The sequence below is a fragment of the Mercenaria mercenaria genome, chromosome 9 (genome assembly GCF_021730395.1).
Source record: "Mercenaria mercenaria strain notata chromosome 9, MADL_Memer_1, whole genome shotgun sequence".
In the NCBI taxonomy this organism is placed as follows: Eukaryota; Metazoa; Mollusca; class Bivalvia; order Venerida; family Veneridae; genus Mercenaria; species Mercenaria mercenaria.
This window is the reverse complement of record NC_069369.1, coordinates 78926136-78948393: the sequence shown is the minus strand read 5'-3', so window position 1 is coordinate 78948393 and position 22258 is coordinate 78926136. Positions and strand designations below refer to the sequence as shown.

The 22258-nt window shown below is 38.0% G+C and overlaps 1 protein-coding gene across 1 annotated transcript in view; it reads left to right on the top strand.

Annotated features, from left to right (window-relative positions):
• The window catches only part of LOC123547547 (uncharacterized), a 33993-nt gene extending 13017 nt beyond the window's left edge, over positions 1-20976 (top strand). Inside the window, exons 6-9 of the mRNA XM_045334735.2 lie at positions 12995-13102; positions 14379-14575; positions 14850-15114; positions 19315-20976. Coding sequence (XP_045190670.2) covers positions 12995-13102; positions 14379-14575; positions 14850-15114; positions 19315-19367 — 623 coding nt within the window. The 3' untranslated portion in view covers positions 19368-20976. The remainder of the gene's footprint in view (positions 1-12994; positions 13103-14378; positions 14576-14849; positions 15115-19314) is intronic.
• Positions 20977-22258: the final 1282 nt, after the last annotated feature.

The following is a 22258-nucleotide window of genomic DNA, read 5'->3' as shown; positions in this document are numbered from 1 at the left end:
ACCAGTAACGTGACAAAGTAGAAGCTGTCTATATTCAGTCCTGCCGAGCCATTGTGAGGTGTTACGGTCGTATGTTCTTTCTCAGTCGTCAGATCTGTCCTCGTGATGGACTTGGTAGACATCGCAGCCGTGGTTTGATTTTGGATTAGTGTCGAGTTGTTGGAATCCTTGACCATTGTTCCGTTTGGGGTTAGAGTCCAATTGTTAGACGCCTCAGCCATTGTTTTGTTCGAGGTTAGTGGCGAATTGTTTGACGCTACAGCCATTGTTTCGTTTGGGGTTAGTATCGAATCGTTTGATGCCTCAGCCATTGTTTCGTTTGGTGATATTGCCGAGTAGTTTGAAGTCTCAGCCATTGTTTGGTTTAGGGTTAGTGTCGAATTGTATGACGCCTCAGCCATTGTTTCGTTTGGGGTTAGTGTCGAATTGTTTGAAGCCTCAGCCATTGTTTCGTTTGGAGTTAGTGTCGAATTGTTAGACGCCTCAGCCATTGTTTCGTTTTGAGTTAATGTCGCGTAGTTTAACGTCTCTACGGTGGCACAGAGGTGACATCCGCAACACTTTATTTATATTGTGGCCACAACTTAGTAAATTGCGGCCACAACTTAGTAAATTGTGGCCACAACTTAGTAACTTGTGGCCACAACTTAGTAAATTGTGGCCACAAGTTACTAAATTGTGGCCACAACTTATTAAATTGTGGCCACAACTTAGTAAATCGTGGCCTCAATTTAGTAACTTGTGGCCACAACTTAGTAAATTGTGGCCACAACTTAGTAAATCGTGGCCACAATTTAGTAACTTGTGGCCACAACTTAATAAATTGTGGCCACAACTTATTAAATTGTGGCCACAATTTAGTAAATCGTGGCCACAATTTGATAAGTTGTGGCCACAATATAATAACTCGTGACCACGACTTATATCAGCCAATCGAAACTATAAATAGATGGATAGACAAACAGACAGATGAATAGATTGGGTGATACCTACGTACCTACCTACTTATTTATTTGTCAGCACTTCCGGTCGTCAATCTATCTTCCATTACTGTCTTACCCTTTGCAGTGACGTAGACATTTTATGCGTCCATTTCGTATGGTTGCTGATTTCTGACATTTTGCGTTATCTCCCTGCGACCCTTTTTGAGCGAAAACACGAGATTTAACGATTTAAATGCGGGGACGCAGGCTGAAAACTCTCTATTGAGTGGGGAAACGGAGCGAAAGCACGATAATTACCAGGGCCACGGGGTGAGAATTAGTAGCTGGTATGTCAGGGGTGGGGAGCGAAAACACGATAATTAGCGCTGCTTAAACATAGTATTTCCGAACCGCGCCCCGACATCCAGTTACCAAATTTCACCCCGCGATCTTGTTAAACATCATGTTTCTGCTCCTTGCCCCCACTAAATAGCGAGTTATCACGCCGGACACCCACCATTTTAACTTATAAATTTCACGTGTTTTCGCTGTGCGCGGTCACCAGGCGAAAACTCGTTATTAAACGTTTAAGCAGTGCTAATTATCGTATTTTTGCACCGCGCCCCAGACATACCAGTTACTAAATCGCCCTTGTGGGGTTTCGGCCTGCGTTCTCCACATTTTAACTTGCTAATTTTCGTGTTTTCGCTCGACGGGCCCACGGGCTGAAAATATAATTTAATTGGGCTAAAACGCGAATTGGCAGAATTTAGCATCCTTACAAAATGGACGTGAATATAAGTGTCTACGTCCCTGCAACGGGTTAGACAGGAATGGAAGATAGACAGACGGACAGAAAGACAAATAAATAGGTAGATAGGTAGAGCAATCCATATATCTACCTTTGATTCCTGTTTAACATTCGCTGACACGTAGACACTTTTGTGCGCTCCTATTTTGCACTCCTATACAGCAGCGAAGAAAAAACATTCGTTTCGATTGGCTAATTCTGTCATTCCGCGTTTTAGCCCTATTAAATTATATTTTCGTCTCGCGGCCACGTCGAGAGAAAACACGAGAATAAACAAGTTCAAATGTCGAGAAAGCAGGTCGAAACCCCGCCAGGGAGATTTAGTAACTGGTATGTCTTGGGCGCGGGGCGAAAACACGATAATTAGCGCTGCTTAAACTTTTAATAGCGATTTATCGCCTGGTGACCCCGCCGGGCGAAAACACATGAAATTTAGAACTAATAATGGCAGGGGCTCGGGGTGATAACTCGCTTTATAGCGGGGGCGAGGAGCGGAAACATGATAATTATCAAGATCGCGGGTGAGATTTAGTAACTGGAATGTCGGGGCGCGGTTCGAAAACACTACGTTTAGGCAGCGCTAATCATCGTGTTTTCGCTCCCCATTCCGGGCATACCAGTTACTTATTCTCACCCAGCGACCCCTGTAATTATCGTGTTTTCGCTCTGCGTCCCTGCTAAAATAGAGTTTTCAACCTGCGTCCCCGCATTTTAACTTGTTAAATCTCGTGTTTTCGCTCGTCAGGTTTGCGGGGAGATAACGCAAAATGGCAGAAATCAGAAACCATACGAAATGAACGCACAAAAATGTCTACGTCACTGCAAAGTGTGATACAGGAAGGGAAGATAGACGGACGGAAGTACAAACAAATAAATTAGTAGGTAGGTAGTAGGTACCATCCAATCTATTCATCCGTCCGTCCGTCCGTCTGTCCATCTTTTTATCGTTTCGATTGGCTAATAAGTCGTGGTCACTAAATTGTGGCCACAATTTACTAAATTGTGGCCACGATTTACTAAGTTGAGGCCACGATTTACTAAGTTGTGGCCACAATTTACTAAGTTGTGGCCACAAGTTACTAAATTGTGGCCACAATTTACTAAGTTGAGGCCACGATTTACTAAGTTGTGACCACAATTTAGTAACTTGTGGCCACAATTTACTAAGTTGTGGCCACTAGTTACTAAATTGTGGCCACAATTTACTAAGTTGTGGCCACAATTTAAATACAGTGTTGCGGATGTCACCTCTGTGCCACCGCACGTCTCAGCCATTGTTTCGTTTGGGGTTAGTGTCGAATTGTTTGACGCCTCAGCCATTGTTTCGTTTGGGGATAGTGCCGAGTAGTTTAACGTCTCAGCCATTGTTTCGTTTGGGGTTAGTGTCGAATTGTTAGACGCCTCAGCCATTGTTTCGTTCGAGGTTAGTGGCGAATTGTTTGACGCTACAGCCATTATTTCGTTTGGGGTTAGTATCGAATCGTTTGATGTCTCAGCCATTGTTTCGTTTGGTGATATTGCCGAGTAGTTTGAAGTCTCAGCCATTGTTTCGTTTGGGGTTAGTGTCGAATTGTTTGACGCCTCAGCCATTGTTTCGTTTGGGGTTAGTGTCGAATTGTTTGACGCCTCAGCCATTGTTTCGTTTGGGGTTAGTGTCGAATTGTTAGACGCCTCAGACATTGTTTCGTTTTGAGTTAGTGTCGCGTAGTTTAACGTCTCAGCCATTGTTTCGTTTGGGATTAGTGTCGAATTGTTTGACGCCTCAGCCATTGTTTCGTTTGGGGATAGTGCCGAGTACTTTAACGTCTCAGCCACTGCTTCGTTTGGGGTTAGTGTCGGATTGTTAGACGCCTAAGCCATTGTTTCATTCGAGGTTAGTGGCGAATTGTTTGACGCTACAACCATTATTTCGTTTGGGGTTAGTATCGAATCGTTTGATGCCTCAGCCATTGTTTCGTTTGGTGATATTGCCGAGTAGTTTGAAGTCTCAGCCATTGTTTCGTTTGGGGTTAGTGTCGAATTGTTTGACGCCTCAGCGATTGTTTCCTTTGGGGTTTGTGTAGAATTATTTGTCATTGGTGAAGTGGCAGGCGTCGCAGCCATTGTTTGTACAGGCAGACCTGAAATGTTTAACAGATTTTGCTGGAAAAGTTGTTTACTTTGTGTTTTTGCCCTAATTTTATTCCATAAAGACATCATTTTATCCAATTTGTTTTACATGAAAAGTCACAAAACACTGAGTCGAAAGTTTCGCATATCAATGTACTAGTGATTTCTGATATCGTTGCTTTAGTTGTGTACCATGCACTTATCAATGTATTTAAACTAGCCCTATATCGCTCATCGGATTTTCGTAAGTCATTAGCATGTTTATTAACTTCTCATCACATGTACAACATATTAAAATCATCATAAAAATGATAAAAGTACAGGTTGCCTTTTAACAGAAATATAAGGGACGAATAAGATTAACTTATTAACTTCAGATTTAACCTTTAGCCTGTTTGCGGCAAGTGATTCTGGCAGAGACCAAGATCAGCCTGCACATCCGTAAATTGAACTTTCGTGCCATTTTAAACATCAGATTTTGGAGCGTGATATACATTTGCATGCAATTTTTATAAGTTTTTAAAATGGGTTCCACTGCTTCTCTCCATACCATTTAGCAGTTTTAATGCGATTTTTTTTTTCTGTAACGAAACAGTGTGTATAAATGTTTAACCCTTACACTGCTAAATTTCTATAACAGACTGGTCCATACCGTTTATTACTCGAAAGGGTGTTCACTGAAAATTTTCTGATTGAATAGCGAACTTCCGTGCAGGCTGATATTGGTCTGCACGTGATTTTTTGCCCTTGGTTTTGTTGTACTAGAAAAACTCGACTTAAGATGACTCTCGTGCTGTATTTTGTGAATGAAATGCGTAAATTCATACGAAATTTTGGAAAAATAGTCTTTACATGTGTTAAAGAAAAACATTCCATTTATTTTATATCTTCTATTATTTGAAAATACGGTATGCAAATGAAAGAATCCGTACGACTGGTTGCACGTGGAATGGAAAAATCCGGCACTCGGGGTAACATTTTTGTGCGATAACTCGACAGAGCCTCGTTTCAATCTAAAGAGTTACCCTCGGTCGAGAGTTTTCAATCCGAACCTTCAATCAGAGAAAGATTCTAATATTCTAACACATTACATTACATTTTATCCATGTATAATCTTTTTATCGTACAGCGAACGTTTGGTTGCGAATTAAGAACTTGCAAAGTCAAATATTAAATGTTTCCATCGAACTCGAAATACCAATACTTATAAGTAAATCATACCAACAGTAATGGCTGCTGGTGAATCAAAATAATAAGGACTTTTAAAGGCTATAAAATCAGCTCTTTTTGTCGCATACGAAATTACTACATTTTGTAGATCGAACAGTTAGAAAATGTCTGAAGAAAAGAACAAAGGGAAGCAACAAAATGCTAAAATAATGTACTCACACTTGCTGAACATTCCAATTAAAACACACACGGCAAATCTAGTGAACATTTTTGTATTTACTGCAAACATCTGCCAATACAAGGAGCGCTAATGAATGCTCCAAAAAGGACAAAATTGAATATATATTCGTATAAAAGAGGTGAAAGCGGATGAGTTCTCGAAATTACTAATGCCTCTCAAAAAACCGCATAACGGATGAATACTATTTGTTTAATCGTTATAATTCTACGGAATGGACCTTTCTGCCTTTTCCTTTTTCCAATTGAGATTTTCGTGTAATTTTTGCGGAAACATTTGATAGGATCACCCCTGGTCCGTGACTAGGGGAAGTTAAATCAAGGGGACCTTTCCGTTGGCAACAGCAATATGTCGCCCGCATTATGCAGGAAAATTACGAGAATTAAAATAAATAATGGTAAAATGTTCATTATTTGTGTTACAAGACTTGAATCTTAAACTCTATAGAATATTGATATTATTTCTATTATAAAAGCATTTTGTGATGAATACTATATTATTAAAAAATGCAATGAATACCATATTGTTACAATTTGCAATGAATACCATATTGTTACAATTTGCAATGAATACCATATTGTTACAATTTGCAATGAATACCATTCATTTACTACACAGTGCAATGAAAATCATTCATTTTATTTAAAAAGCAATGAATACCATTCATTTTATTACCTCAACCCTCAACAAATACACAAAAGTTTCGTTCCATGTAATTCATACATAAAATTCACACATACTTAAACATCGGACAAGTATTTTAAGACAGGACAATACAACGGCAATATTTTTTTATCATGTTCATCCTTCATTGCGCTTTTCGATCATTATTGAATTCTAAACTTTTATAATGATAACATATAACAACAACAACAATTATGATAATAATAATAATAATTAGAAATTCATTAAGTATATAGTACAATGAACAAAGATTAAGATAAGATGACATTATGTAAAGTGGTGAAAGAATCGCTTGGCAAATTTTCACTAAAATATTTTACAAGTTTTTCTTTCAGTGTGAAATCATAGCTATGTGCACCAGTTAACTAAATATATTTGTTTTCCCTCGTCTAGTAAAAACATTAAGAATGACATTCTGAAAATATCTGAAGCAAAACGGACAATTCCTGAATTAACAGTTTTTCATTTATTTTGAGGGTTACTCCAATTATAGCCTGTATCATAAGTCTCCACGGATACAAAAACCAAAAATAGAGTTTAGGGTTAGTTAAGTATACTTTCAACATTTTAAAAGAGTCTAAACTCAATAAATGAATAATCAAAATACTGAAAGTACAGAAAGGCTGGCGAGCACAATTATGACAATTGCGCGGCCAAGGTAAGTTTGCAAGATCTGGAACATTAAGCTTTGTTTCCATGTCAAAAGAAGGCGAATAAGGGATACTGCGGAAGGAATCATTTTAATACCCTAACAGAGGTAGTCTAAGGATAAAACAGGCCAAGCGTGTTGAAAAAAAAACACGTATTGTTTGCTTTATGGGTTTGAGACAACGGGCAAATTATTCTCATTCACTTTATGCTTTTATAAACAAAGGGAAGTAATCACCAGATGTAGTTCTGTATTGTCTGTTCTAACGTTGTCTCCCACACCACCAACGTTTTGGTCGCTTTGATGAAACTTTTGCAACAATAATATCGGTTTTAATAAAAACTAAAAATGTATCATGATAACAGATAAATGTTCAATGAATGCAAGATAGATATCATAAAAATATTTTTTGTCAGTGCTTTAAACTGCCACAGCAATACGTATGTTTTCATGATATCAACTAACTTTTTATTAAATTAGAAAAAAATGATCATGATCATTTTTGTGTGGAAATATAATTTTACTTTTGTGAAAATTTAAACTGATGTTATGATTTCTTTCAGTTATTTTGAAAATCGTCGTTTTTTACTTTACCTCATTATGAAACTTTCATAATTGATTGTACATGCTCAATTTAAAATGATTTTACATGAATGTCATTTCTATACTGTAATTTTAACGAATGAAAGCTGATAGAAATTGTTGATCCATCACGCGTTTATATCCGTTTTATTGGCCCCCAATTACCACTAATTAAGGAGCGTTAAAACAAAACAGACATGTACAACACTGATAAGGCTATAAATGCGTTTTGAATATAATTATAATGCCGTTTTACTTTTCCAAATCATTTTTATGCCCCCGGCATCTACTGATGCGGGAGGCATATAGTGATTGTCTTGTCCGTCCGTCCGTTCGTTCGTCCGTCCGTCCGTACGAGGTTAACCAAATGGGACCGTTTCGTCTAGCATCAATACCCCTTACTAGAATGACTTGATACTAATGTAGATGTAACCTGTGACCATTCCTCATCTTCAGACATCACCTGACCTCAGTTTGACCTTGACCTTGACCTCATTTTGGACTTAGGTTGCTATATATGGGCCATCTCTTGGTTAACCAAATGGGACCGTTTCGTCTAGCATCAATACCCCTTACTAGAATGACTTGATACTAATGCAGATGTAACCTGTGATCATTCCTCATCTTCAGACATCACCTGACCTCAGTTTGACCTTGACCTTGACCTCATTTTGGACTTAGGTTGCTTTATATGGGCCATCTCTTGGTTAACCAAATGGGACCGTTTCGTCTAGCATCAATACCCCTGACTAGAATGACTTGATACTAATGCAGATGTAACCTGTGACCATTCCTCATCTTCAGACATCACCTGACCTCAGTTTGACCTTGAACTTGACCTTGTTTTGGACTTAGGTTGCTTTGTATCGACAAGGATGCCACCGGGGGCATCAAGCGTTTATTGAACGCAGCTTCTTGTTTTATTATTATTTTGCAACAGTTTGGTGAAATTTGTGTAGTTATATTCACACTGAATATGGCAAAATACCTGTACCACGCTGATTGCCAATATTTTTTTAAAAGAAAGAGAAAATGATCTATTAGACCAAGGGTGACACAAGTCTCCCTTTTATTTATTCTACAAACATACCAAAATTTTCGATTCATTTAATTTCTTACTTTCCCGATATCTTAAGAATTACTGAACTGATACACGTATGATATTTAACCATTTTAGAGTAAAAAAGGTAAAATCTACACCTGTAATAGTATAAATTGTAATCAACCGTTTTCAAAAAAAACACAACTTATATTATGTATTTTTGTGACTTAAAAATGCACGTGGTTGTAAAAATCTAACAAGGTCATAATCAGGATTTTAACCTGGGATCTGAAACTTTTGATAACATATACTACAAGTCACACAGGAAAGAAAGAGCAGTATTATAAATCGACATTATTTTACAATGTCAATTCTAAAAATTTTTTGTTTTATTTTATTGATATTTTAATTAATTTCAAAATTCCTTGATGAATGGCAAAGTTACGAACCGGACACAAAACAGACCCTATTAACGTTTGACTTCTACCCTTGTAGCTAGGGGTCTGGGTCTTACGCATGAAACGTCGCCTCATTAAGGAAAATATTTATCCCAAGCTATTTCAAAATCCCTTCATGGATGGCAGAGTTACAGCCCGGACAAGAATTTGCAAAGTTACGGTCGGACGGACTGAAAGTGCGATTTTAATATGCCCACCTTCGGGGGAATAAAAATCAAAGAACTTACTGTAGTGTAAATAAAGTTATTTGCTTAAACATCGTTTAAAGGTGTTGAAACATCGTTTAAAGATGTAAGGGAGTTATTAATAAATAAATAAAAACCTAAATGTTCAAACGTTTTTGTTAAAATTCACGAAATAGATATATGCTTAATAACTTAATAATAACATAATATATTAAGCCGCAATAGCTCTACTATGCCCCAACGATAATTTGATATATACAAACATGACTATAAATAGATTAAAATGGAACATAGGGAATTCAACATTTTTCTAACATGTTACAGTCTAAATATTTCTAGATTTTGTACCAATTGCAAATTAGCTCAAAGGTAAAGCATACAGTCCATGTTCAACAAATCTTTTGCCGTATGAGTTCGAAACTCAACATCGGCATTAAATTTTTATTTCACTTTCGAATAAACATTTAGATTCCTTCATGACCTCTGTGACAACATAACAGAGATGTATCTTAAGCCGATATGGCAGATCAGAAAAGTTTACCATTATATCAAAGATATTATTGATTAAATGCATACATTTAAGCCATACAAATAATAAACATACTGTTGTGTTATATAAAGACATACATAAAACACAAACCAACAAGCAAATTCGATGAATTGGAATCCCCCGCCGAAAGGGTCAGAGTTGAGGAACGGCAAAAAAATATATCCAGCAAAAAGTTAAGAATGTTACCAAGAAGCAAATAATTTCATTAGTCAAAATCAAATTAAAAGAAAATGAATGGTTTGTTTGGGTGGGGGGTGGGGTGAGGATACAACAGTTTACATGCTGATTATAAATATTGATAGAAAACGAAAAATGAAAAAAAAAAAAAAAAAAAAAAATGGGGGGGGGGGGGGGGGTGGGGGGGAGGAGGGGGGTGACCAAGGTAAGGTGGTGACCAGGTGTAGGTACACAACATCACATGTTTATAATAAATGTTCATGGAAAAGAATGAAAGAAGTTTAATGAAATTCTTCCAATTGGTTGGTTTGTTATGTACAGATCTGTGGATTTTTAAACAATTAAAGGGCAATAACTATATGGAAAATTGACCAATCGAAAAAAAACTTGAAGGGCATCGTCGCAATATCTTGGTTCATGTCTATTTCAAGTTTGATGAAATTCTACCTGCTAGTTACTGAGAAATGGCTGCAGACGGACATTTTTCATTAAATCAAGGGCAATAAACTCTGAGGGAAATTGACCTATCAAAAAAAAAACTTGACGGGCATCAGCGCAGTATCTTGGTTCATGTCTATTTCAAATTTGATGAAATTCTACCTGTTAGTTACTGAGAAATGGCTGCAGACGGACATTTTTTATTAAATCAAGGGCAATAACTCTGAGGGAAATTGACTAATCAAAAAAAAAACTTGACGGGCATCATCGCAGTATGTTGGTTCATGTTTATTTCAAGTTTCATGAAATTCTACCAAGTAGTTACTGAGAAATGGCTGCGGACGGACGGACGGACGGACGGACGGACGGACTGACGGACGGACAACGCCATTTCAATACCCCCCTCCCGATTTCATCGGCGGGGGATAACAAAGAAAGAAGCAAAATACGGGAACAAAAATGAATACGAATAGAAAAAAAAACAAAGAACAAAAAAAAATTAAAAAACCCTCATGAGGATTCGAACCCACAAAATGATTTGCTTATATCCAATTGTAATCTGTGTTTTACCCGACTGAGCTATGTTGCATATAATCAATATTTACGAAGAAAGAAATACTAATATTTACTTGTCAGGTAATGTGCAAGCATTATGAATTGTTATTTCATCGGTTATCATGAAATAGAGTCGTCCTCGCGTTTCGGCGGAATCTCGTTATCATTGGGGATTAGTAGCTGGTTTAATTTGTGCACTAGTCAATAGTGTACATGTATTTACAACTATGCTTTGCACGGAATGTCACGGGCCAGAGGGGTAGGTAGACTGGCTGTACTCATCACTATAACCCGGCGCTGAGTTAACAAGCTGTAAGGAATCTAAAGTGGTAGTATATTTATGGCATGTTTGGCGGTAACTTCGGAGAGCCTCGTTACCGCCAATACACCCTCCCGCCGGATATTCCCATCTGTCTCTACAACATAATATTTTCCCTTGTGCACGTATTGACGTGATAATTTGACGTCATAGTGTATTATTACATACTCGTTTCTATTCCCCGTTAAGTTGCACTGGTACCGGAAACGTCAATATTTTTCCATACACTGACGCCTGAATTTCATATCGGGTGCGTGACGTAATTCAGTGTGTGTTGTTGCACTATTTTTTTTATCTAGTTCAGTATTGTCAATCCTATTCAGGCTATTGAACATATTTATGATATTTACATAATATTTATACGTGTTGATGCGTATGTAATAAAAAGGTTATTATCTTTGCATCGGGAAATATGCACTCGTTCTTCAGCGGAAGAATATTGCGCTCCTAAAGTCGCGCAATATTTCCGCTGAAGAACTCGTGCATATTTCCCGATACAAAGCTAATAACCTATAATTATCATTAGCTTTGAAAATATAGCAATAATATCAACGATAGGCAAGGATTTTAACCCGACTGCCTCGGTTTTCCATTACACGCTGCCCCTCGGGTTTAGGAAAACCCTGTCTTACACAGGCAACCTAAAGTTCGCGCAGGTTCTTATTGCGATTTCATTCGCGGTTTTTAGAATAATCGAAACGTGAATGTTTCAGGACAGGATGCTTATTAATATTCACGAATATTTTGAATTCTCCAATGACGTTATTCGCGGATATAAGCTAATCTCGAATATAAAGCTTACCCAATTTAAACTATTTCTTTGTTTCATATTTAAACTGTTAAACATCTAAAGAAGCTGTGTTAAATGACTCCAGTGTGAATGAAGATAGTGGACAACAGCTTAAATCTGTGTCAAAAGTAATAACAGAGATAGAGGTAAAGTGTATTGTATCAAGACATTAAATAAGTTTAAAAGTGACATAATTCAGAGTTATGGCCCTTGTGTCATACGATGTGCTTGATAATGTGGAACAACTATATAAAGTTTGAATCAAATCCATTTAGTAATAACTGAGACAAAGTGAAAGTGCACCAAAACTTTAACCCGAAATTCTAAGTAAAATGGGGAATAATTCATGAAATATTGGTGTGACAGTTATATCCCTTGTACCATATCATTTTGGTGATGATGAGGAGTAAACAAATCCATCTAGTAATTACAGAGATAAAGAGCAAGTGCATCAAAACTTTAACCAAGGTGCGGACACGGAAGACGCCGGCGCCGGGTCGAGTAGGACAGCTCTCCACATTTCGTTTAGTCGAGCTAATACACTTAGTTTTTGAAAGAGTAACAGCTCATATAATCGTGGTGACGGGAATGAATCCTTGGACGAAATAATTCATTTTGTATTTTCCAAGCTATTGGGGTGAAATCGTTTTCAAGGTTCAAGCCACTTTGACTTTGGTCTTTTGACTTAATGGCCCCATAAACAACAGGTTCATTTAATCTAAAAGCCTAATCAAGGTACTAAGTTCGAAGGTTCTGAGCCAGGTAGTTCTCAACTTATTGAGCGGAATCGGCTTTCAAGGTTCCGGCCTTTGTGTCTTTGACCCCAATAACATTATGGGTCACCTAATTCACAAGTTCAAATAGGCTACCAAATTTTAAGGTTCTGGGTCGAGCAGTTCTCAAGTCACTGGGTGGAAACCGTTTTTAAGGTTCAGGTCTCTGTGACCTTGACATTTGACCTACTGATCACGACAACAAAAGGGCACATCCACATCATATGCCCAAACATGCATAAAATTCATGAAATAAAAAGATTCTTTTTTTTTTTGTTTTACATGCAAGATCGAAATATATTTCACTCGTGAACACCATAATTTCAAGTTTCACCTGTGGTTATGCCACTAATGAAAATATTGCATAATTATGGTATTCATTCTGTGAAATATATTTTGATCTTGGACCGAGTATTTAAAGCTTTGTACAAAAAAGAAAAATGCATGCACATTTTAATTAATGTTAGATTTTGAAAGGAAGGATAGTGCTTTATTTGAATTGGGTTATTGTCTTTGTATTTATAACCTACATTTATTCCAGGTGCCAACATTGTGACTGTTACCTTAGACCCATATAGTAAACCAGGATATATAGTTTATGGGTTTAACGAACAGAACGTACGCGTTTGGGTCTCCTCGGACCCTGAAGGTAAATATTTTTTAAAGTTAGACCAGAATAGTATGGAAGCACTCTGGAGCCAGCAGAGATTTGTAGTAAGCCCAACGTACGACTTTACTATCTCCTGTATATGACTTACTTACTCCTATGTAGGGCTTACCAACTCCTATGTATGGCTTATTAACTCCTACGTACGACTTTCTAACTCCTATATAGTAGTTATTATGTAGGTCATACGTAGGAATAAGTAAGTCGTAAGTAGGCGTTACCATGTCATACATGTATAGGAGTTAGTTAATTACTACGTAGAAGTTACCAAATCCTACATAGAGTCAGTAAGCCGTAAGCAGGAGTTAGAAGTCGCACCTTTAAGTTATTATGCCCTACGTTAGGGGGTAGTTAGGTCCCGTCAAGGATCTGCTTTGTCCATCATAGGAGTTATAAAGTTGCATGTAAGATTTAGTCAATCATACGAAGGAGGTACTTCGCAGCAAGTAGGACGTTCTGCAAATCTCTCTGTTGGCACTAGGACGGTTCCATTGTTACTATAGTTCCACAAAAATTCGTGTAGAGTTTTGAGAATTGACTTAATTGGTAGATCTGCGTTTTAGGTCATAAAACTCGGTGAAGCAATTATTAAAGACACATAAAATGAAGGCCAATCTGTCTAAAGTACTTGATCTTCTAAATAAAGATCTGAGGATGACCCATTCACATTCATCTTTCTGTATATTTGGATTTCCGATATTGCTATTTTTATTTTCGCAAATCTATTTTTATTTGAACCATTCAGACGACTCGTTTCAAGAAGCATTTGGCTGAACCATCAAAATAGCGTCGAATGTCAAAGGGTGAGAAGTCCGGGGCTCGAACCCGGGACCCCTCGCTTACAGGGCGAGTGCTTTACCGACTGAGCTAACCGGCTGCCTGACACTCCGTACCGTGACATATGATTCCTATCAAAACACGAGGGCGCAGTCATGATGTCGTCGTCATAAGAATTATTGTAAACATGAAAAATGTTGAAAGCAAGGCTCTGATTGGCTAGCTCAAGGGTACTCAGAACGAGGCTATCAATAGCAGTCTTCAGGTCCAAAGCGTAGCGTTAATTGGAGATGTACTTTAGTCAGATTGAATGAAGGCAGCCTTAGTTTTAAACCAGGTATTACAGTTCCAATACCTTAAACTCAGCCTGAATTCAGTTTTGTAAATAAAATACCTGCCGAGCTTGTCCTGAAAAAATCAAACAAACTGATAACACATATAGGTCAGTCCTCAATTACTGGCATTCCAATGTTTTCTTTAGGTATAATTTTCCAAGGTAATGATGGCTGGGATATACCAACACAAACCACTGATGGTTATTTAGAAATACATGCATGGAAAGCAGATACGTTACCCGCTGTTATAGAGAAGCATTCACAACTCGGTCCTAATGTAGTCGACGAAAATTTTGAAATGCCCTTGACTGGTACAGCGAACGACATGTTTGTACAAGTGTGGGTAAGATTTATTGAATCCGTTGATTTAAATGGGATATTAAAGCTATACAGTGAAGTTCAAGTTCAGTCTTTGAAAAACTAGAGCAGGGTTAGAATAGCAGTTCGAAAATACTGATCTTGCACATATTTTAGGACCAGTAAGTTTTAGGTTGTAGCTCTAGTTCATCGATATTTTGTAAAACATTTAAATGAAGTATCGTTATTTTGGAATTTGTTGCATTTTTTGTATTTGTCCATAAATGATAAATCATCCGATAACATCCGTTTTATTGAAGGCGGAGAGTTTGAACGGTTCCAATGCAGGTTATAGATTCCCAGGAAGCGGGTCACTAGCCTATACAGAGACTGCCCAGGACGCTACGTGCACGTACGGTGGTTTGGTGTACGGCTATACGTTAGATATGCTGAGATTTTGGCGTCCAACTGATACCATCAATGCCGGGATCATTTGTATCAGTAACGGCTTTGGCCAGGGCAATAATTCTCAACGCGAGGTAGATGCTAATGTTGTGGTTAGTGTCTGGACCTCCGGAATTAGAGGTAAGTTAGATTCCATGATTAGAGGTATTTAACCGTGTGTCTGAATTTCTGTAAATAAGCGTTTGAACTGATGTGAATAGATGTAATTATGTAAGTTTTTAGTGTTTGAACTGTGAACATAGATTAGTTCCCCGTGACACAAACATGATCACGCACTTCATATTGTATGGCATTTCGTGCATTTATAATATTGATTAAACTTTGTGAAGTAGAAGTTGAATAAACATTTGTCCAAACCATAATAATGGAGAAAATCGAACATTTGGTAAGTCCCTCCGTTAATAAGTCAATATTCATTAAAAACTTCTTGTACTTTGAAAGTCAAATGCGTGAATGACGGATGTACATACAGACGAATTACTATATTACATCAGAAAAAGGGGAGCACAAACATTTCCAAAATCATGAATACTGGTAGCTGTGAAAGATCCCCCCCTTCTAACTTTAAAATCTCTCCTACGCCAATGCATTTGTGTTTTGCGACATATTGCGAGAAAAATGTTTATATTAATAGAGGAAATAACAAGAGCTGTCAGTGGACAGCGCGCTCTCAGTGCTTGATAGTATAATATAAGTTATGAGTAAAACTGTAACATTACATTAAGCATATTCTAAGTCGAAAAGGGGCCATAATTCAGACAAAATGCTTGAAAGAGTTGTCTCCTCCTTTTTACAGACTGGGGTCGTGATCGTAAACAAGTATGCAAAATATCAAAGCAATATCTCAATGGACTTTGAAAATATTTGGGGTGGTACGCAAATTTTAACGTTTATTCAAAGTCGAAAAGGTGCCATAATTCAGTCAAAATGTTTGACAGAGTTGCCTCCTCCTTTTTACAGACTGGGGTCATGATGGTAAACAAGTATGCAAAATATCAAAGCAATATCTCAATAGACATTGAAAATATTTGGGGTGGTACGCAATCTTAAACATTTATTCTAAGTCGAAAAAAGACCATAATTCAGTCAAAATGCTTGACAGAGTCGCCTCCTCCTTTTTGCAGACTGGGGTCATGATGGTAAACAAGTACGCAAAATATCAAAGCAATATCTCAATGGACTTTGAAAATATTTGGGGTGGTATGCAAACTTTAACATTTATTCTAAGTCGAAAAGGGGCCATAATTCAGTCAAAATATTCGATAAAGTTGCCTCCTCTTTTTTACAGACTGGGGTCATGATGGTAAACAAGTATGCAAAATATCAAAGCAATATCTCAATAGACTTTTGAAAATATTTGGGGTGGTACGCAAACTTTATCATTTGTGTGACGCTCACGCTCACGCACACGCTAACGCCGACGCCGGGGCGAGTAGGATAGCTCCCCTATTCTTCGAATAGTCGAGCTAAAAAACGCAGAATGCTATAGGAGATAAGCTTTTCTTTATGCACTGCAGATGCTGTACAGACCATATCTTTTACGACTTCTTACTTTAGAGCTAGTCATTGTGTTGTACCTTCTGCAATATTAATTAGATAGAAAGATCGTATATACAAGAAGGTCTTAGACAACTAAATGATCCGAAATTCTACCAAGCAATCTCGGCCGACCGAACACCGAAAATATCATCTGAAATAAACTCATTTCTAGACTACCTAAAAAAACATAAATTATTACCTACAGAATCGATTAATTGCTTAAAACCGAAGAACTGCAGAACCCCAGTGTTCTATATGCTCCCAAAAATACACAAAGCTAATAACCCAGGCAGGCCCATAGTCTCGGCATGCGACAGTCCGACGGAAAGACTATCTCAATTCATTGATTATCATATCAAACCCTTAGCACAGTCTGTTAAGTCATACATTAAGGATACAAATGACTTCCTTCTCAAAATTCATAAACTGAGCAACGTCCCTAAAGACTCTCACTTAGTCACAATCGATGTTTCAGCGCTCTATACATCTATCACTCACCGAGATGGAATAATAGCTCTCAAAGAAGCACTGAATAGACGTCCAACTCAGGAACCTAAAACATGGATCATTCTAAGACTAATGTTGTTTGTTTTACGGAAGACATGCTTTAAGTTCAATGGAAGATTCTACGAACAGATCTCGGGCACAACTATGGGAACGAAATGTGCACCCAGTTACGCCATTATTTTCATGGGATATCTGGAGTCAAGATTTATACTTACTCAAATGTTGAAACCTTTAGTCTGGTGGAGATTTATTGATGATATCTTTATGATATGGCCTCACAGCAGACAGGAATTGTATTCCTTCATGGCCTGCCTTAACAACTTTCACGACTCAATTAAGTTTACACATGAGATCGACTCAGTTTCTGCAAACTTCTTAGACACACACATTACGAAAGACAGTACGGGCCTACTTCACACAAGCCTATACACAAAACCGACGGATGCTCATATGTACTTACACTACACAAGTTTTCATCCGGAACACCAGAAAAGAAGCATTCCCTACAGCCAGGCGGTACGTATACGTCGCATCTGTAGTGATAACCAGTCATTCAAAACTTGTACTGAATATTTGTTCCAGAACTTAACAGCACGTGGATATCCTGCCAGTCTTGTACAACGAGCTATAAATAAAGCCGGCCAATTAGACCGATATACTTTACTGTCTAAACAGAATAAGATAAGAGATAAAGGGAATGTGATACCTTTCATTACCACATACAGCCCATTTATCCCACCAGCACAACGTATCCTCAACGTACATTTACCGATCCTTAGGGCAAATATTTCTACAACCTTCATCAATAATACAAAAATTTTATCCGTACACCAAAGATCCAAAAGCGTAAGAGATATGTTGGTTAGGTCCGACGTAATACATAATAAACTTAAACGGGGCAGCTATACATGTGGCAGAAATTGTATAATTTGCAAGCACATGTCTAACTCTACTGATTTCACAAGTACAGTAACTCAAGAAACGTTCAATATTAATGGACATCATACATGCACAACGGTCAGCGTGATCTACTTAATTACATGTAAGCTATGTAAGTTACAGTACGTTGGCCAACAGGCAATACACTGAGGGAAAGATTCTATGGACATCTCGCCGATATTAGAATGCAGAACGACGTAAAACCGGTTTCCCGCCACTTTAATAGCGCGGGTCATAACGCTAACGCAATCGACGTCATAATCATCCAACAAACAGGACGTGATGTCAATAAACGATTAAGAACCGAGGAAGTTTGGATAAAAAAGCTTAGGACTAAATCACCAGAAGGTCTTAATTTGCAACAATGACAGATCCAATATATTTCGCTACAAAATTAGAAGATTAGAAAGGAAAAACAATGACAAGCCAGAATACGTATACCTATGTGAAATCTGTGGAAAAGAATGCACAACTAAACATCAAAAATACAAACACAAAAAAACCCATGAAGACCACAACATAAAATACAAATGCTCATGGTGTGAGAAATTATATGTCAGGAGAGACACCCTTAAGCACCATTCCACCAGGATACATGGTTTTGAGGAAAAAGAATTTGTGAAAGTCACAGTGATGAAACACGACAAAGTGGTAACCTTTCCCAGATTACAAAACCCTACTCACAAAACTCTAATGAAGACACCTAAATTTAGGATCATGCTGGGAAAAACTGGAATGCCGTATGTCAAGATGACACCCAAGATGAAACTTAAACGTAGCAGGAAGTCCGAGGAAGAACCACCAATCGGAACACTTACATTCAATATACCATCGCCCTTGTCGCCAATCCAACCAACACCCTGTTCCAGCACGGATACCTTATGCCAGGACGAGTACGGAATGTTCAGTAATGAGAATGAACAATTAATTAGTGTCAACAGAGTTTACAGAATATTTAATTAAGTTAAAATTATTTCTTCTTGTTCAAAAACTCAAAAAACAGACTCCTTTTACATTTGGACCGATGCCAACAATTTTTGGACAGTTGCCAGAACCAATCTATTTATAGTAACAATTTGTCATCAAAGTCGTCCACATTTTATATACTTCAGTGTAGAAATTTCTTTATATTTTATCCTGATGAAGGTCATTATATGACCGAAACCGGTAGATTTTATTAAATTTGTTAACTACACCCGGTGTTTGATGTGTTGTTCCTCTTAACTCTCTTTTATTATTAGATATAAAGGTGACAGACTTTTACTGTAACTGCACATGTAAAAAATATACACTTCTTGCTTTAGGTAATTTTTCGTTTCCTCGTTTATATTGCAGGTACCCCAGAATGGGAAGAAATACAGTATACGTGCACGCATATTGTTCTGTAAATGTGTGGTTTACAACATAGCCGGCTTACTAACATTCTGTTTACAAATGCATAAATACCAATACAAAATCGTCTTGATAAAAAGAAAAAGAAGCGCCTCATTCAAACTCGTTGTACAATATTTTGTTAATCGCGATTTAAAATTAGGTGAGAACAATTCCATTCGCAAATGTGATGATTTAAAAGAATTGTTGGTTAATTAGAGATTCATGGTCGCATTATGCTCCAAATATTGAATTTCAATAGATTGGTCAGAGGAATTTCACTGACACAATCTGTAGCGCGTGTGGCCACCTCTACTGGCAACCACAGCAATAAGGCCCAATGGACCCGCACCAGTTACGTAGCAGATACAGTGGGATTCTGGCCGACACCTGGTGGTGCGCTGCTATCAATTCTGGGACGTTGACAGGCTGCGATTGACGTTGACGTCACCGCCGTGCAAGGTAATCCCAGGCGTGTTCAATCAGATTGCAGTACGGTGAGCACGCTGGCCGAGGCAAAACGTCAATGTTGCTCATCAGTAAAACGTTCCTGTGGACACGTGCACCGCGAGGTCGCGCGTTGTCATGCTGAAGGACCAAGCCTTGACGTTGACGGAATTGACCACAGGACGTAGGCCTAATATCTGGTCAGTGCAACACCTGGCAGTGAGATTATCTTGGCACACAACGAGTTGGGACTTAAACCTATGGTTGATAGCTGCCCAGACCATAATTCTGCCCCCACCGAAAGGATTGTGCTGCAGAACGCAATTGTTAGCGTAGCCTTCACGATGCTTCTGTAGTCATGGATACGTCCGTCGGTGTTCCAAAAGCCAACGCTGACCGCGATAGTTGCGGGCCCAAATTGGACGTTGGTGACGGTGACGTAGCGCAAAAACTAGACCACGGTAGGGCCTGCGGCAGATGATCGTATGTCGACTAACATGTGTGCCTGTGTAAAATTTGCTCTATAAAACCACATGGTTGACAAACTCGGAAATCATAAGCAGGTACATGAATTAACAATGAGCCGAATACAATCGTACGAGATTCGGCCGGCTGTGTTTGTCGGTCAAAGTACATGTACATTTCTGGCATTATCCAACAGATTTAAACTATGTAACAAAAATAACGCCAACTTTCCATGAGGCGTTTTTTTTATCTCGTCGGTATATTTTAAGGTGGGATCACGTATTGAATTTCCAGTGAATGACAAAAAAAATTTTTTTTTAGTTCTTTCCAAAAATCGTGTTATAATTCAACCAAATAGTTTCCTTTCCCAACCAGAAATGTACAATTCTTAGATCTAAATAACGAGGTTTGGTACCTTTATTAAAGACAATTAACTAAAACAATAGAAATTCTTAGCTCAATAAAGCAACTGCAAGCATAATATTGATGTGGAATGTAAAGCAAGTTACACACTACAATGTCCTATCAAGATACTTACAAAAACAATGCATATGTAGAATGCAGACGTTTGACAGATCGTGAAAACTAATGACAAATTTTGACAGGTGTATGAGGACTCATTACCTAATTAGAAGTTATTTCTATCTTCCAGTTTGATTTTCTTAAAATGGTTTTTCTATATTGTAGCTTACAACTCGTAAATTAAAACAAAAATATATTGTTACCTTACTATCGTTTTGTCTATCCAAATCACACAAGAATCCCAATCGTTTCAGTCATTTGTCACTATTATATTAGAGCAACTCAGTGTTGAAATCCTACAAAACACATCCCTCATTTTCATATCTAGATATCGAGGATTTATCTAATGAGCACTTGTATTGAAAACACAATTTTAATACAAATTGTATTGCAATAATGCTAAAATATCTCAGCCATGACGTGTCCTCAATTCTTCATTTTTATTGATTGAACATCTGTAGAAAAGATTTTACATTTATTATCTTATAGTTCAAGTAGTTCTAACAGATCACTAACTGACCTTCTAATGAATTAAATCATTGCTTCTACTTCGCTGCACTCCGTTACTCCAAAACTTAATTTCTCCATCAGATGACCATCTAAATGGATGCAACATTGTATACCACTATTTACAGTTATGCATATAAAGTTAACAAGAACTCGTAGAACACGAAATGTCCCCCCCCCCCCCCCCCACCACCAACTTGATGCATTGATTAATTGCACAAGGAACTGAAATTATTTGGTCACTGTACACAAAAGATCTACTATTCTGGGTTAATGTAACCTTGACCTCTGACCTACTGACCTCAAAATCAATAGGGGTCATCTGCTGGTCATGATCAACCTCACTATTAAGTTTCTTAATCCCAAGCCCAGGCATTCTCAAGTTATTGTCCTGAAACGGTTTAACTGTTCTGGGTCACTTTGACCTTGACCTACTGACCTCAAAATCAATAGGGGTCATCTGCTGGCCCTCCCTATCAAGTTTCGTGATCCTAGGCCCAAGCATTCTCGTTATTGTCCGGAAACGGTTTAACTGTTACGGGTCACTTTGATCTACTGACCTCAAAATCAATTGGGGTCATCTGCTAGTCATGACCAACCTCCCTATCAACTTTCATGATCCTAGACCCAAGCATTCTTGAGTCAGGAAACCGTTCAACTGTTCTGGAACACTGTGACCTTGACCTCTGACCTAGTGGCCTCAAAACCATTAGGGGTCACCTGCTGGTCATGATCAACCTCCCTATCAACTTTCATGATCCTAGGCCCAAGCGTTCTTGAGTTATCATCCAGAAACCGTTTAACTGTTCCAGGTCACTGTGACCTTGACCTTTGACTGACTGACCTCAAAATCAATAGGGGTCATTTGCTGGTCATGTCCAACCTCCGTATAAACTTTCATGATCCTAGGCTCAAGCGTTCTTGAGTTATCATCAGGAAACCAGTTGGTCTATATACCGACAGACCG